This window comes from Danio rerio, chromosome 3, assembly GCF_049306965.1.
Source record: "Danio rerio strain Tuebingen ecotype United States chromosome 3, GRCz12tu, whole genome shotgun sequence".
Classification (NCBI taxonomy): Eukaryota; Metazoa; Chordata; class Actinopteri; order Cypriniformes; family Danionidae; genus Danio; species Danio rerio.
The window spans coordinates 48,404,853-48,423,624 of NC_133178.1; the positions used below are offsets into that span (position 1 = coordinate 48,404,853).

Genomic DNA, 18,772 nt, shown 5'->3' on the forward strand with positions numbered 1-18,772 from the left:
ATAATAATAATAATAATAATAATTTTATTTTAAATAAGTAGTTTGAACAAGCATTAAACATCTTTTTTCAATGTTGGTGTTAACGATCAGATTAATTAAAAATAAAATTTCACAGGCGAAAACGTTCCCTAAGTATCCATCTACCAAGTTTTCACACGTTCGGATCGCATATTCAACACCAGAATGCTGTCTAGGAAGGAAGCTCAGTAGGATTTGTGACAGCCCCAAAGAGGGGCGGAGGAATAACTAATACCCACAAATCAAAACACGATCCGCTTCAAGTTTTCTCTCGGTTGGGGAAGGAAATAGGAGTTTTGACATGGAGAGTACAAGTCACAGAGGATGACAACTTTTGACTGACATATGTTTTCAGGAATGTGCTTTTCTCCATCATGTCCAGATGATGATGGCCAAACTGCAGCTCAAACTTCTCTCAAGTGCTGGAGAAAGGAGTTTTCGTGTAAAAGAGAGCGAACCAGGATCCCTGTGCAAGATTGTTCGCTTTTATTAGTTAAAGTTTCGGCATTCACTTATTTTAAACGTACGCTTGAGTTGTGACAGTTATTGGATTTTAACGGAAACGTTCAGAAGGATTCGAAACTTAAAGTGAACTTTATTCTTAAGCTGTCAAGTTGGTTTTATCTGCGTTATAAAGGATAACATATACGCAAAAAAAGTATTGAATTTTACGGACATCATGCAGAAGTTGAATTCGGTGAACAGTATGAATTCGGAGCTCCAGCAGCGGCTGGCGGATAACGGCGGATCCGGAGAGGCAGCGAGGGAGAACGGCACGAAGCACATCCTGAGCCCCGCTGAACCTGTGGATACGGTTCAGTGCTCCAGCAGAAAGATGCTGGTTGGGCTGGACATCCTCTGTCTGCTCGTGGGTAAGAGAAAGAAAGTTGTGTGAGAGTTTGAAATAACTTTCATTGTTATGTTAATGACATAATGGCATGTCATTAGATCATTTGCAAAAGTGTCATCAAATAACTAGGTTACACTTCTTGGTTTTAGCATTAAGAAACATTATATAACGTTCTGCAGGTCAGTTCAAAGATATTTCATAACTTGTTATGCATTAAGGTTATGCCAAGCTGATGCAATTTTTTCCCACCTCCTCTGCTTCTATGCAAAGAAAACAATTCTAAAGCAGCACAACAGATTTATAGCAGGGCTTTAAAAGTTGTGCAACTACTTCATGTGTTGTCCTCACAATATATAACAAAAATGTTTCTGACGCAAACGACTTGACATGGGAACAAAGTCTCAAAAGTTGCTCAATCCAAATAATCCCCCTAAAAAGCCAAATCAGAGCTTAGAAAGGGAAAATAATAAGTTCATAACCTCTGCGCACGTGGTTTGTGTGTCTTCAGTTTAGAGTTGGCAGGAAAGTTTGTCCTGGGAAATTCAGCGTATCCATGGAAACAAGCAGTTCTCCAGAGAAAAGTGAAACTGCCTTTTCAGATGGCTCGAACCGCATGTGTTATTTACTTTGTTTTGGCTGTACTTTATTGTAACTTTCATTAAAAGTTAGAAAAAAGTGAAACTGCTATTTTTACTGTTACCACTACCTGATCTGATGCATAATTAAATGCTTTTTTTTTCTAATGAAATGCATTTGATTATGTCTGATAATGCCCTCATTTTGGCACTACAAGAACTGGGAAGGGTTTTGGTTCTAGGAATGCCATTTGAACGAACTACATTAGCACAGAAGGAATTGCAATGGCATAAGAACTGATCACAACAACAGCACAGCATTTTACACATTCAAAAAGAAAATGTCAGTATCATGTGTCATCTTTGTTTGTGGCGTGCCTTTTTTTGCCAAGCTGATATTTAGCACCACAAAAAGTTTATATATTCCGGCTTTTTGTTATTTCATTCACATAACTCTACATTTCAACTGTAGGCCAACATACTGTATGACACTTCAGAGTTCCTAATGACACAACCAAGAAAACTGTCTAAAGTAAATTAGTTTTTAGGGTACTGGTCCTGGTGGATGGTTCCTATTAGCGAGTTCCTATACAGTATGTGTCACTTCAGAGTTCCTAGTTATGCAACCAGGAAAATTGTCTAATGGAAATTTATTTTTGGGGAACTTTTTTCTGGTGGCTGGTTCCTTTGAGCTAGTTCCTATATGCCACTTCAGAGTTCCTAGTGACACTACCAGCAAAACTGTCTAGTGGAAATTAGTTTTTGGGGAACCAGTCCTGGGGGCTGGTTGCTATTAGCTAGTTTCTATAACTATATGTCATTTCAGAGTTCCTAGTGACACAACCAGGAAAATTGTCTAGTGAAAATAATTTTTTTGGGAAACAGGTCCTGGTGGTTAGTTCTTATTAGCTTGTACCTTTGATTATAATTCACTTCAGACTTCCTAGTTGTGGAATCAGGAAAATTGTCTAGTAAGAATTATTTTTGGGGGGAACTGGTCCTGGTGGCTGGTCCCTCTAGACCAGGGGTCACCAACCCTGTTCTTGGAGAGCTACCTTTCTGCAGAATTCTGTCCCAACCCTGATCAAACACACCTGAACCAATTAATAGTACCTAAAGCAGCAATTGATAATTACAAACAGGTGTGTTTGGTCAGGGTTGCAACTGAAATCTGCAGGAAGGTAGCTCTCCAAGAACATGGTTGTTGACCCCTGCTCTAGACCCTATAACTATAAGTCATTTCAGAGTTCCTAGTGACACAACCAGGAAAATTGTCTAGTGGAAATTAATTTTTGGGTAACCGGTCCTGGTGCATGGTTCCTCTTAGTTAGTTTCTACAACTGTTTGGTGCTAAAGCCCTTGCATTGACAAAATAAAATACCCACCCAATCTCACAATAATTTGTTACTTTTTGATAAGTTGTTAATTCGTATGAATTTGTTTGATCTTATTTTATACATTTAAATATGATTTGCTCATAGTTGTTGGGTTTAGAGGTGGGGCTTGTGGCCCAAGCCTTCAAATAAAAAACATAAATTTTAAAATACTTAAAATAGTTAAATTTCTTGGCTAACAATACAATGTTTTTAGTCATTTTGCTAATTATGGTAAGTTGGGGTTGTTTTGAAAACACTCTATAACATCAGCTCTTTCTGAAAACATCCTCCTATATTTATAGAGATTGTGAATTTTGCTGCCAGAAGTACGTATGGCTGCATTTTGTATTAAAAATTAATGATACAGGACGGTATAATGGCATTCCTGCTTTTCCGCTGTTACCAATTTGTTCAGTAGTTTGCCATGTACATCGGCAGACTTGAGACGCAGAGAGGAGTTGACTATGATGACCGGGTTACTATGTGACAAATTACAGTCCTAGAAAGTTGGTAAGACAAAAACAGAAACCAGAAAATAAAATAAAGAAGTAAATAAAAGGGTGAGAATGTAGTAAAATCTGAAAATGTGGTAAGGGCTTTTCTTTTTCTGGTTTGCTGTTTAAAACACTGTCAGTTGGATTTAGGTATTAGGTGGGCAGGTCAATCTGTGCTTTTAAAAACACTATTGGTTTTGTTTTGGGTAAGGAGGAGGGTGGGTCAGTCGATGAGTCAGTCTGTCGACAGCGGCCTCTGGTGGATTTACGCGATAACGGCAGGTGTGGATGTTAAGAGCAGGCATGGATGGCACCTTTAAAAAAAGTTTGAGGTTTGAGGTAAAAGTACATACACAGTGGCCACTTGTGGGTTTGCAAAAACAAAAACTGCAAAAAACAAAGCACCTAGGACATATTTGGCACTCTCCAGAAATGTATATAGGTGTACGTTTTCAGAATGAGCTTGGGTTGATACTGTCTGTACACAAAACATTTCATATATGCAAAAAAAAAAAAAACTTTTTTGTTTACCATTGTACCATAAGCATACACTCAATGTAGACTACATGAACTAACCATGATGATTTAAACAAGTTATTAAAAATGGTAAAGTTTCCCCGCCACTACAAAAAAAAAAAAAAAAAAAGGTCTTTTCATCTCCATTAAACCTTGAAAAATGTTGTCCCGGTGGTTTCTCTATGGATTTACTACATTTTACATTGCTGCTAGTAAAATCAGTGCACACCCCGTCTGTTTCAGACGATTTAATGTGTCACAACAACATTCACACTAAGGATGAGGGGATAAACACTTTTAATTATGTCTTTTTTATGTCGTTGCTTTTGCACTGCCAGATAGAACCTGTCCAGGCAGCCAGACAGGTTACAGTGAGTTTTTCACCAGTCTGACTGAGTGCAAATTACACAAATAGGACCTGCTATAGGCCTTCAGGTGAAAGTCCTTATCCCACAGAATCTGTTTTTAGAAAAGTGTAGTTATAGTAGTGTCAGGGAGAGCTTGAGGTTTCTGAGGGTAAATGTCATGCAAAGAACTTCCTTTGATTCAGGATGACTATCGTTTTACACCTCGTGATGCTACGCTCATGCACTCAGCAGTTTTGAGAACGCGTAACAGGATTCACACATGATTAAGAAGGAGCAGTTCATGTAACCTTGTGATGACAGACTGGAGAAAGTGGAGAGTGAGCAGAGAGGAACTGTGGGATGAGGCATGACTTGATTGAAGACGAGGTCATTTGTAACTGTTTGCTCCGGTTACCATCGTACACGTTTCCCTCGTTTAATGGAAGAGAAGTTTGTGGGACTTCCTTTTGTCATTCATTACAACTCTCAAAAAAACAAAACAAAAAAAAAAAAAAAACAAAGGTACATGATGCAGATAATTTGTGCTGTATTCTCCTAACATTCTGACTTTTGATTTGGAAAAACATATTTATTTTGGATTCATACTTTAAATAAATAACATAACATATAAGTTACAAACATTTGAAGAATATAGTGCAAATATTCTAGTGAAAATATTTTGTTCCCCCACTACCACCCCCACCCAAAAAAAAAAACAAAAACAATTATTCACCCTCAAGTGGTTCCAAATCTTTCTTTATTCTGTTAAACACAAAGTAACATGTTTTGAAAAAAAAAAAAATCTATTGATTTGCATTGAAATATCCCCAAAAAGAACTCTGACTTGACTTCCATAGGACAAACAAATTCTATAGAAGCCATTAGTTAGTTTTTTAGCCCTTTTCAGAAATATAAAGAAACTCATAAAGCTTTGAAACAAGTAAAATGTGAATAAATTATGGCATCATTTCATTTTATGTGAATTATCCCATTAAATTGTATTATTGTTTAATAAAAAACAGTAAAGTGAAATGAAAATTTTGCCCACTTAAGTAGGTTTTAACAGCATCATTATATGTAAATGATGACAGACTTTCTATTTCTGGGTAAACTGTCATTTTAAAGCATTATGTCACGTAAAATCCACGAGAATCAGCAGAATAAAAGAAAAGCAGCTTAATTCAGAGAAGAAAATGATTCACAGAATCAGACGTGGATCATAATCATTAACAATGAAAACAAATAAGTGACAGAAACTAAAAATATTGGGTGTTCACACAGTTCAAGTTCTCTTGGTCTGGACTGAAAGGATAATAACGCATTTACAGTAGGCCTGGTTCACTTATCACTCACACAGTCATAATCACTGAATATAAAGCTAAAAATATGTTAATTTTGCAGCAGAACACGATTCTGTGCTGTGCTAAAAAAACAGTCATTGTAAGCCAGTATATGTAGTAGGACTGGGGCCGGTATAAGATTCTGACGGTATGATTACCTTGGATAAAAATATCACAGTATCACGGTATTGTGCTCACTGCTCTAAATTATAATATTTTTAAATGTGGGTAAAAAACAAAACCTTTTTTCCCCTATCGAAAACAATATATGTATTTTTTTTTTTAAATGTATAATATTTTATTACAGTAAACATGTCAGGCTAATTAATTCAAATAAATTATTGACTTCTGCTGTCTTTGTTTCAAAAATACAGATTTCTTTATAATTTAAAACAACATCTTTGGATATCTTTTCAGCTGGAGATACTATATTACAGTAAATGTGGGCGGTTTTAAATCCTTGACTTTTCCAAAATGCGGTAAACCTTGAAAAGGGTTGTCATCCCATTCATAATATGCGGCCTAATGGTTTGTTTTTTCTTTGTATTTAATTTTTTTTTTTTTTTTATCAATTGAGAACTTAGTTGTATAACTGTAAAATTTAAACTAAAGGAGTCATAACATAAGAATTCCTCCATTAAACACAAATAAAAAAAAAATCTGTTGAAAGGAAACATGTTTTTAATATCTATATTAAACTGTTTACATTGTAAAGAAATGTTGACTTAACTTAAAATTTAATGTAACAAAATTCAGGACATTTTTTTAGTTTACTCAACTTAAATCGAGTCAAGTGCAGTAATTGGGTTGAAAGATGAGTCAACTCAAAAATGTCCTGAAGTTTGTTGCCTTAGAACTTTTTTTTTTTTTTTTCTTTTTTTACAGTGTAGGTCTTAAGACATTAAAATGAAAAAAAAATAAATAAATTATATATATATATATATATATATATATATATATATATATATATATATATATATATATATATATATATATATATATATATATATTAGGGATGTAACGGTATCAGAATTTCACGGTTCGGTAATACCTCGGTATGAATGTCACGGTACGGTATTTATTGAATCATTTACAGGAAAAAAAAAACTTTTGAAAATACTCCAAAAAAAGTGCCAAAAGTGTCAATGACATACAAATTAGCCATCTATCTGTAAGCTTTGAAACACTAACTTCAATTTTAATAACAAAAAAATATTAAACCATGTAAAAAAATAAAGTTTCAATTTAGTATTGTTGAAAACTCATCACATTCAACATTTAATCACTCACTCACTTAGATAGAGATGGGTTTAAAGGAAAATTATCATATAATTATAATCTGGTAAAAGCTGGTATCTCTGGGCATTTACAATGTCCCCTGCAACAGAAAAAAAACCCTCTCATTTGGTACTGAGGTTTCTGGAACAAGAGAGATATGACTTGGCCCAGGTTGACAGCAGTGGGGTAACATTGTGCATTGTCTTTCCCCCACTTGAGAAGACAAATCATGAGTGAGATAGAGGTCTCTTTGCGGTACAAGTCAATGTCTGAATCAATCTGAACAGTGTGCTGTGTTTCTGCAGTCCCCATGACTTTTATTAGTCGTATTCCCCAACTTGCAGGCACGTGCACACATAGGGCTCAACCTGTGCAGTGCACATGCCCTTTTTAGTCTTGAATAGAAAATGCCCTTCCAAAACGATCAAAAGTGCCCCCGCGACGCGACACACCCTCCGTCCAATCCAGCCCTTCAGTAGGCGCGCGACAACACCTCTCTTGAATATGCGCGCTCAACCCCCCCTCGGCGCTTTACAATACGCGCGCCACAACACAGCTGATCAGAACGCGCGCGACAGCACCGCTATTCAGCACGCGCGCGGCGACAACACCCGCTTTAGGTTCGATCATTTCCATCTTTTTTTCATCTCCGCTACTAGCAGCACACTCCATTTCCGCATTACTGGATCTGTAGCGACAACAGACCGCAAAGGATTATGGCCACGCCGGGGCTGATGGGAAATGAAGTTTCAGCTACGTCCCGTTCGCTTCATTCGCCTGAGCAAATTTTCTCAGGAGACCTATAGTTTTACCGAGTCATGCGACTTCGGTAATATCGAAAAAAATTAATATTGCGGTATGACGGTATTTACAATACCGTTACATCCCTAATATATATATAAATAATTAAACTACTGTTATCTTTTCTGTGTAATTAACAAAACTATGGTTTTGTGAAATGGGTGACACATGTCTGAATTATGTATTTTAAAGATCTATTAGTCTGGAAAACTTTTTTTGTGTTTAAAGATCTGATAAACCTCTCTAAAAGGTCTGCTGAGACATTTCAAAAAGATGCTTTAAATTTACGCGTAATGGGCATTTCACAGATGAGCAAATGCTTTAATAAATTTGTCCTCCAGATGTAAACAAGCATCAAACACATTACTTGTTTGATTATATTGTTTGGAAAGTATTTTCTTTATTCAAAGATCTGATAAATGTCATTAAAAGGTCTGCTTAATGAACAATCTAAATTTGAAACATCATAAGGGCATAATATTAATGTCAGAAAATTTACATGTATTAGAAATTTAGCAAATGCTGTTTGATAAACATAAATAAATAGACGTCTCTGTAATGTCTTAATGTACAGCAAAGATTTAAAGATCTGCTAAACAAAAAGATCTGCTTAAGGTCTGCTGTATGAATGCTCTACAATTGAAACTTCTTAAAAGCATACCTTAAATTTCTATTTAACATCAGAAAATTTACGTGTAATGGACGTTTCGCAGATGAGCAAATGCTTTAATAAATTTGTCTACCAGATGTAAACAAACATTAAATGAATAGACGTCTCTGTAATGTCTTGATGTACAGCAAAAATTTGAAGATCTGATAAACATCTTCCTAAGGTCTGCTGTATGAACACTCTAAATTTGAAACATCTTGTAAGCATACTTTAAATGTCTATTAAAATTCAGAAAATTAACATGTAATGGATGTTTCACAGATGAGCAGATTTTTTAATAAATTTGTCTTCCAATTGTAAACAAACATCAAGCACATTACTTGTTGTGATTCACAATAAAATGTATTGTTTGGAAAGCATTTTCTTTGTTTAAAGATCTCATAAACATCTTTAAAAGGTCTGCTGAATGAATGATCTAAACTTGAAACATGATAAAGCCATAATCCTAACATTAGAAAATTAACATGTATTAGACATTTTGCAGATGAGCAAATGCTTTAATAAATTTGTCTACCAGATCTAAACAAACATTAAATGAATAGACGTCTCTGTAATGTCTTGATGTACAGCAAAGATTACAAGATCTGGTAAACATCTTCCTAAGGTCTGCTGTCTGCACTCTAAATTTGAAACATCTTAAAAGCATACTTTAAATGTCTATTTAACATCAGAAAATTAACAAGTTGTCAACATTTCGCAGATGAGCAAATGTTTAGACAAATTTGTCTTGCAGATGTAAACAAACATCAAATACATTACTTGTTGTGATGTAAATTAAATTTCATATTATTTGAAAAGCATATTCTTTGTTTAAAGATCTGATAAACGTATTTTAAATGAACGTTCACTGATTAATTTGGTTTTCAGTCATCCAATCAAACACTGATTCATCTTACCTCAGTACACATTTCCAAAGTGTGATGGTCTGTCCCAGTTGTCCAAAGAAGTCGACAGCGCTTCTGGACACTGTTAACATAGGCAGCTAGCTCTCTGCAACTCTCACATGGTCGCCCACTGAAGCTAAGCAGGGCTGCGCCCGGTCAGTACCTGGATGGGAGACCACTTGGGAAAGCTGGGTTGCTGCCGGAAGTGGTGTTAGTGAGGCCAGCAGGGGGCGCCCAACCTGCGGTCTGTGTGGGTCCTAATGCCCCAGTATAGTGACGGGGACTCTATACTGCTCAGTGAGCGCCGTCTTTCGGATGAGACGTTAAACCGAGGTCCCGACTCTCTGTGGTCGTTAAAAATCCCAGGATGTCCTTCGAAAAAGAGTAGGGGTTTAACCCCGGCATCCTGGCCAAATCTGCCCACTGGCCTCTGTCCATCATGGCCTCCTAACCCTCCCCATATCATGATTGGCATATCATCACTCTGTCTCCTCTCCACCAATCAGCTGGTGTGTGGTGTGCGGTCTGGTGCAAAATGGCTGCCGTCGCGTCATCCAGGTGGATGCTGCACACTGGTGGTGGATGAGGAGATTCCCCCCCATTGTGTAAAGTGCTTTGAGTGCCCAGAAAAGCGCTATATAAATGTAACGAATTATTATTATTATTATTAGGGCTTCCTTTTGGCACAGTACAGCTTTATTTGGCATTTCTTCTAAATTTGAAACATCATAAAGGCATATTCTTAATGTCAGAAAAGTAACATGTAATATACGTTTTGCAGATGAGCAAACATTAAATAAATAGATGTCTCTGTAATGTTGTGATCTACATCAAAGATTCAAAGATCTGATGAAGGTCTTTTAAAGGTCTGTGAAATGAACATTCTACATTTTAAACACCAAAAGGCATATTTTTACTATCAGAAAATGAACATGCAGTAGACGTTTTGCAAATGAGCAAAATGCTTTTATAAATTTGTCTTCCAGATATAAACAAGCATCAAATAGATGTCTCCGTATTGTCGTGATGAAAGATTCAAAATATGATAAACATATTTAAAAGGTCTGCTGAATAAACGTTAAACATTTTAAAAATCACAAAAGCAGAGGCACATAGCACGAAGGTCACTGGATAAAGTCCCAAAAGGGCCATTTGGCAATTTCTGTTTGGAGTTTGCATGTTTTCCCAATGTTGGCATGGGTTTCCTCTGGGTGCTCTGGTTTCCCCACAGTCCAAAGACGTGCGCTACAAGTGAATTTGATTAATTAAATTGGCTGTAATGTATGAGTGTGTGTGTGAATAGATGTGTATGGCTGTTTTCCAGTACTGAGTTGCAACTGGAAAGGCATCCGCTGCATAAAACATTCTGGAATAATTGGTTCATTCCACTATGGTGACCATAAGGGACCAAGCCAAAGGAAAATAAATGAGTGAATGAACATTGGAAAAATAAATCTATCTTTAAGGTCTGAAAATTGACATCCAAAAGATATTTTGCAGATGAGCACACACCCTAATAATAAAATGCTATTGTTTATGATCTTGAGGCATGCTTTGTTTTTGCATTTAGATGGGTTTGGTTTTAGTTGTCTTTAGTGGTCAACGTATTTTGAGTGCCTGGGTTTGGACGCCAGTGTTTAGAAATAAAGCATATATAGAGCAGTCAAACCAGAGTTTGCCTGAATCAATGTAAACCTGCTAAGTGTGAAAACATCTTAAAAGCCCATCACACATAACATAAGTGTGACAGTATGATCTGCAATTGAGTACACCCGTGTTCATTTGAAATGCAATATTATATAACAAATTGGAGTTCAAAAAATTACTGTACTTCTTTGAAGCATGACAAAAGATGATTAAAATATAATTATTCAATTATCTTTTCATTTGAAACGATTACTAAAATGTCCTAAATATGTTAAAACATCCATCAATCAATAAATCAATCTTTTTACAATTATGGTTACTTATTTACATTAAAAAATAATTATCATTGAATGAATAGATTTACTGTGCAGACATACTGTCATTGTGTCATGTGTCATCAGTTGAATTTTGTGCAATGGACTAGTTTTCTATGTTCCATCCTGCAGTTTGGCCAGTGAACATTAATGTAGAACAAGCATGTGCAGTCATAGTATATTATTGTCAGCTATTTCTTCATAATATATAATATGTTTGCATTTGCTTTAAAATCTGATTTGATGAGATACAGTAAAATCTGCTACACTAACAGTCAACATATTAACACCTGCGACTCCACAACAATTAGTTCATACTGTATATTGATGCTTGAACAGTTAACAGCGCACAGATAATGAATAATATTTATTATCAGCCTATTACAAATTTTATTTCTAAAATGTATTTGGTTATTTATTAGGACTGAAAAAAGTCATGTATATTTGAAATGAAAAAAAAAAAGAAGTAAAAAACGTATGTTTCATATTATTTCAGACAAAGGAAAGCACCTTACAACATCTGGAAGTAAACAACCTTGTTATACTGTTGCGTAAAACTAATCAGACATTTTAGGAATGCATTCTATCACGATCACCACCAATCTACTTCTTGCAGATTGCCGATGAACTACACATATGTCACTGAACTGGACTACAAATACCTTCATGCACCTAACACACACCAGTTTCTGATAACCCCTGATTACACACACACACAGCTGGTAACTCATTATGGACTGATTTCCTGGACTTTATATTTACCTCTCACACACACGTTGCTGAGTCTGTTTTTCTTTGCCTCCTAGCCTGACCTTTTGTCTGTTTTTTTATTTATTTTTTTACTTTGTATTTTGGATTACCTTAATGCTACTGTTTGCTATGTCTTTGACCATTGCCTGCATGACTTCTCATTAAATAAACTGCAGGCGTATCCTCATCTCTGTTGTCAATATCCATACATTACACAAACAAGCAAAACATGGTAAAAATGAAAATGAATGTTTTATGCATGCTCATAGCAACTGTCGTTAAGTGTAATTTGCTTAGTGATATCATTTTAAATGCAAAGGTGAAATTGTTTGAGACATCTTTGTTATGATATAATTCTGGACATTTAAAGCACTTTAAACATTGTGGGGAATCTCCTCATCCACTGCCAGTGTGCAGCATCCACCTGGATGACGCGATGGCAGCCATATTGCACACCACACACCAGCTGATTGGTGGAGAGGAGACAGAGTGATGAAGCCAATTATGATATATAGATGGTTGGAAGGAGTCTGGACCTCGGTTTAACGTCTCACCCGAATGACTGCGCTCACTGAGCAGTATAGAGTCCCCGTCACTTTACTGGGGCATAAGGACTCACACAGACCACAGGTTGGGCAGCTTCAGTGGGGGACCATGTGAAAGTTATAGAGAGCTAGCTGCCGGCTATATAAACAATTCATCATAACCTGTCTATGTCATGACAACTTGACATTAGAAAACAAAAGCTGTCATAAATCTGTCATAAACATGATTGTCAGGAGGCCATTATAATGGTGTCATGAATTTTATAACAGCATTCTTTTAACAGCATTTCTTGACCTTAACTACAGTTGACTGTGTCTTAAATGTCAAAAAATAATAATGACTCTGTTTTAAACAATTATTTGACAAATAATTGGCAGTTTTAATGAGTAATTCGAATGACACATTTAGTTTGTTCTACTTAAAAAAATGATCAGAAAAGGATAATTCATTCATTCATTTTCTTGTCGGCTTAGTCCCTTTATTAATCCAGGATCACCACAGTGGAATGAACAACTAACTTATCCAGCACGTTTTTACGCAGTTGACGCCCTTCCAGCCACAACCCGTCTCTGGGAAACATCCACACACACTCATTCACACTCATACACTACGGACAATTTAGCCTACCAAATTCACTTGTACCGCATGTCTTTGGACTGTGGGGGACACCGGCGCACCCAGAGGAAACCCACACGAACATAGGGAGAACATGCAAACTCCACACAGAAAAGCCAACTGTTTCCCTTTCATTTGCAATCCTCAAAACTGTCATATAGCGATGCGTGACTGTCAGCTAACGCGCTTCATAGTGATAAATAGACGCTGTTTCCCAAACGGATTATATATACGCAATTTGAAGCGAAGCAAAAGTCTGGGTTCTTTAGCATGGTGGGCATATCCCTAATTTTCACATCCCAATGTTGACAAGTATGGTGTGAACACCTGTTCAATCCCCTTTTAGTGTGTAAATCTGTTGCTGACTTCACATTTTCTTATGTGTTGTGTTGATTTTAACACAGGCTCGTTGTGAAAAGGTACCCCCATATACATTACTGGAGAGCACGAGTTATGTAGCCAGAGCTACGTATGGCTGCATATTGTCTTTAAAATGAATGCTACGGGGTGGTATGACGTGTTGCTAGCTACTGTTTCGTTTTGCGCTACCAGCTGACCACTTACTTCCGTGTGGATGGCTTTTTTACACTGTTAACAGTTTGCCCAGTAGCTCACCATGTACGTCGCAGAGAGGAGTTGATTGTGACGATGGGATTCAAGTCTGGCAAAAAACGGTTCCAGAAAGCACATAAAATAAAAACAAAAGATAAAAAATTAAGTAAACAAGTGAATAACCTGAAAATGTGGTAAAAATCAGGCGAAGCCTTTCTTTATCTGTATTGCTTTTGAAAACAATGTCGGTTGGGTGTAGGGAAGGAGATGATTTGGTCAATCTGGTCAATTTTACTTGAGTAAAAATGTCCGCAAGTGAGTTGTTACCCAATAAATAGGTATATTGTTCTTTAAATTTGTCTGTAGCCAACCATACTGAAACTGTGACCCCAAAACTGTCACACATACTGAACCAAGAGTAGGTTGAACCCAAGTTATTTAGCGGTTAGCTCAGAATAACATACTTTATAATGTTACGACTGATTTATCAGAAGTGAGTATTTTAACCGTTAAATACTATTAACTAAACACCAGTGTCTTTCCTTGTTTTTCTCTATGCTGGCTTAATAGCTGTCGACTAAATGCTAAAGTGTTGTAACTGATTTCAGTTTGTTGTGTTTCAGTAGTGAATAGGCCATTCATGCCGCAGCATTCTGATCCACTTTTAATAAGTCCAACAAAGCTGGAATAAGAGCAGCTTTGAGCGGATCTGTTTGAGAAACTCTTGCTGTGCATGTGAATGCGAGCGGCCGACGGCATCAGCAGCGGAAAACAACACTGCAGATTGTTTACAGAGGCGCTGAGACACGCTGAGGCGATCGATCACACACTTGGCTCCGCTTCTCTCCAACTCTTTTGTCAGTACATTCCACTCGGCCGGGCTACAGTGCAGCGAGGAGGTTTTGGAGAAATGCTCGCCCCGGAGATATGCTTCAGTACCTGTGGCTTGAGCAGGGTCAAAGGTGAAAGTGTGAAGCAAAGTTCACAGGCATACCTGAGCAAGCTAAAGCAAGCAGAGCCACAAGGATGTATACATGCTTTTAGTGTAAACAGACTCGGTTTACATCCGGTCTTTAGATGGTTTTTTAGAGATTGCAAGTGTTTGGATGAAGCTCTGGTACTTCTACCTTGTAGTAATTCTTCAAATGGGTCGATTTGTTACATGCTTTGGGACTTTATTTGAGATTATCCTCTTTTTTGTGATGATTGTTTAGTGCTGCAAACAAGATAGTAGTACTATGTAAAACAAACACTAGCTCTACTGTGATATTTAAATTCTTTTTCAAATTTTTCCCATGTCATGTTTCATTAGGTTAACTAGGCAAGTTAGCTTAATTAGGCAAGTCACTGGACAACAGTGGGTTGTTTTGTAGCCAATCAAAGAAGAAAACAAAAAATCAAGTTGTCTTAATTTGTCTAATAATATTGACCCTGCATTTATGTATACAGTTGAAGTCAAAATTAATAGCCCCCTTTAAATATTTCCCAAATGAGGTAGGAAATTTTCACAGTATGCCTGATAATATATTTTTTCTTCTGGAGAAAGTCTTATTTGTTTTATTTTGGCTAAAATAAAAGCAGTTTTTAATTTTTTTATGAACCATTTTAAGATCCGTATTATTAGCCGCTTTAAGCTAATTCTGTTTTTGAGGGTCTTGCCTAATTACCCTAGCCTTTGTCTTTTTAACTAAATTAAACTAGTTAAGCCTTAAAATGTCACTTTAAGCTGTAAATACTTGTCTTGAAAAATATCTAGTAAAATATTATTTACTGTTATCATGGCAAAGATGAAATAAATCAGTTATTAGAAATGAGTCATTAAAACTATTATGTTTAGAATTGTGTTGAAAAAATAAGCAGGGGGGGCTAATAATTCAGAGGGGGGTAATAAGTCTGACTTTAACTGTATATAAAACTGGCTGTTGCCGCTAAATTTGTGCCATGGCCTGTTTAATAATGAAAACATAATCAAGAGGTTCATGATTGTGTGGGTTTGTTACTTTGTTTGTATATGGGTCAAAGATAAAGAGGGGATTTCACAAATCACAACAGTAGATGGATAGATTAGAAGACGCCCACTAAAATGTCATTTAGTGTAACAATAGTTTATGGTATATAACAAAAATGATGACAGTCATATTGAGAATAAGAATCATTTGATGACGCATTGAGAGACCCAAAAAAGGATCTCCAAAATACTCATCAATTGTATTTCAAGTATTTATACTTTGCCTCTGTCCTTCGAATCACTAGGTTTTACACATTTGCCAGCAAAAAGCTTTTAATAATTTGAAACATAATACAATTAAAATGATTGTTTATACTTTTAAACATCTTAGTAAGTACAAATCAGAGTGTGCTGTTCCTTTTGAATGTAAATATCTGATGCAATGAATGAGAAAGTTAGAAAGCGGAAATCGTCACCTAATAAGGTTCTATTTGATTTGTCAAAATTGAGTCATTGACATATTCTTATTAAATGACAACTTATTTACATTATGAGATTTAAAAAAAAGTTGTTTACATTTTAAGACTTTTTATTAAAAAAAAAACAAAAACAAATGTTACACACATACTGTTTGCTATATGGAATGCAAAAACTTTGAAACTCAATATCTCAAAATCATTCAGAACGCAGATAGAACCTATAATTCCAAGGAGAAGAAATCTTATTTAAACAAGTAGACACTTTACATGTATATGAAATTAATTTGTAATATATTACATATTAAATATTAACAGTGTGAATTTTACATTGACATTTAGGTCAGCCTTTCTATTTTGTAATAATACATAGGTATGCCTCATTAAACGAAACTCTTGTTGTAGGTTTTAGTAAATTCTTATTTATAAATGTAATTTATGTGGTACATTTTTCCGAACTGTGTCAATCAAATTTATATAACCTTTATTCCATTTTTTTTCATACATATTTTTGTCATTATTTATTCATTTATTTATTTTATATATATATTTTTACAAACTATTATTTTTTGGAAACCAGAGCACCCAAAGGAAACCCACGTGAACGCATTGAGAACATGCAAACTATAACTGACCCAGCCAAGGCTCCAACCCGCGACCTTTTTGCTGTGAGGCGACAGCACTACCAACTGCGCCACTGCGTCACCCCTCATATTATATGTATATTATAAAATAGTTTTTGGGACTCTTTTGATAGTACAGTTCACAAGAAAGAAGTAAAAAAAAGAAAACAAAAGAAGAAATAATAAGACTGTCACGTTTTAGTAAAGGAAATGTGCAAGGACTTAAATGCAGGAAAATAGATGGGTATTTATTAATAATAAAATAAAATAAAACAGCAAAAACAAACTACACTAAGGGAGGTCATTATCAAAAGGCAAATAACTCGACTGGGCTGTCAAGGCAGGACACGACAGTACTGGAACAGGAATACAGTCGAAGCATTGACGACAAACTGTCATAGGATATCAGAAAAGAGTGACCTATAAGCAGAAATAATTAACAAACAAGTAGGTGAACTGCATAAACTAATAATGGGATAACAAGGAGGATGGGACTAGACTAGACAATAAACAGCAGAGCACATAAGCAAAAGATTCAACACAAGTCGTGTGCGAAGTCAAAAGCTTCGTAATGATACAGGGTAAACAAGACTCAGCAATGTGGGTGGAAATGAGAGGTGTCTTTATAGTCCAGGTAATGAATCAATGATGAGCTTTAGCTTTGTGTCTGTGTGTGGATGTCATCAGGGAAAACCAGAATAGGTGTGTGAGGTGCATTGTAGTCCATTTGGTGGCAGGTTTGTAGTTCTCTAGTGATCCACAGAATTGAGATCGCTGGTGACTTTAATTTTTACATTGCAGCCTTTCACATTTACCAAATTGCAATGTTACAGGATGTACTGTCAGTTTTCAAAATTGTGATAAAAATCACAGATCTAACGATAAATGCAATTATAAATTGTACTTTTATCAATCTTTTTTTTTCTTTTTTATCTGTAGTTTTTCTTTAAACTGGCAACCATGACAATAGTAGTAATAGAGTAGTAATAAAGTTTTCTTTTGTGTGTGTGTGTGTGTGTGTGTGTGTATGGTTTGGATTTAGTGCTGCTTCAGTGACTCTGCGTCAATCTGACCCTTAGTGCTTCATCAGATTTGTACAGGTGAGCTGCCCGCAGGTCTGCTCCAAAGGAAATGATTGAGACATCAAAGCAGAAGACATAGACACGGTAGCGACTGTGTGTGTGTGTGTGTGTGTGTGTGTGTGTGTGTGTGTGTGTGTGTGTGTTAACATCTCATTGAGCATTTTCAGGACGTGCTGCCTATCAGATGGAGCAAAGCTGTACCTGAATGAAGCCTCTCTTCCTGTTTATCACTTCTCTCTCCTTCACCTTTCTTCCCTGACACAAAAAAAAATGTGGCAGCAAATCAAAAGTGCTTTTACAAAAGACTCGGCAGAAAGTGTGTGTTTGTGTGAAGCATCTTGTGTTTCCACTGAGTTGGCAGGGAAAGCTGTGGAGTGAGACAGTAAGATTGCAGCACGCTGTAGCATGTCAGTTATGTGGGCGGCTGTACATTCAGAGCACATGGTGTCTGCTGTTTCCACATGCTCATTCATGTTGATAAATGCACTGAGCAACATGAACTCGCTTCAGTTCACACTAATAGCTCAATCAATATGTGACTGTATGGCGAGTATCAACTATTGTGCTAGATAACATTGGTGTTCTAGGATGAAATAGTTATAGTAATATGCAAAAGTTCTACATTGTTAAAAGACAAAATGCATATGCATGAATGTGAATCTTCTTACATTTAAGCAAAAATAAGTTTGCATGTATTGCTTTCTTGAAATATTTATATTTATTTATACCGAGTAGACCTTACTAGTACTGGGTTGGACCCCCGTTTGCTTTCAGAACTGCCTTAATCCTTTGTGGCATAGATTCAACAAGATACTGGAAACATTTCAGAGATTTGGAGGCCATTTGAGTACAGTGAACTCGTTTTCATGTTTAAGAAACCAAGCTGAGATGATTTATGCTTTACGATATGGCGCAATATCCCGCTGGAAATGGATGGGTACACTGTGGTCATTTGGGGATGGACATGGTCAGCAACAATACTCAGGAAGGCTGGGGTGTTGAAACAATGCTCAATTGGTACTAATGATCACAAAGTGCATACATCCCAATGGGTTGACAGATCTGAAGAG

At 36.2% G+C, this 18,772-nt stretch overlaps 1 protein-coding gene across 2 annotated transcripts in view; it reads left to right on the plus strand.

Moving 5' to 3' along the window:
• The first annotated feature begins 279 nt into the window (after positions 1–279).
• Positions 280–18,772, plus strand: part of ppap2d (phosphatidic acid phosphatase type 2D) — a 65,268-nt gene continuing 46,775 nt past the window's right edge. The window contains exon 1 of one of the 2 annotated variants that reach the window (XR_012399798.1): positions 280–890. Coding sequence is in view for 1 of the 2 variants with exons in the window: in NM_001079978.1 (NP_001073447.1) it covers positions 698–890 (193 nt within the window). In the remaining variant the exon portion in view is untranslated. 2 annotated transcript variants of the gene reach the window in all.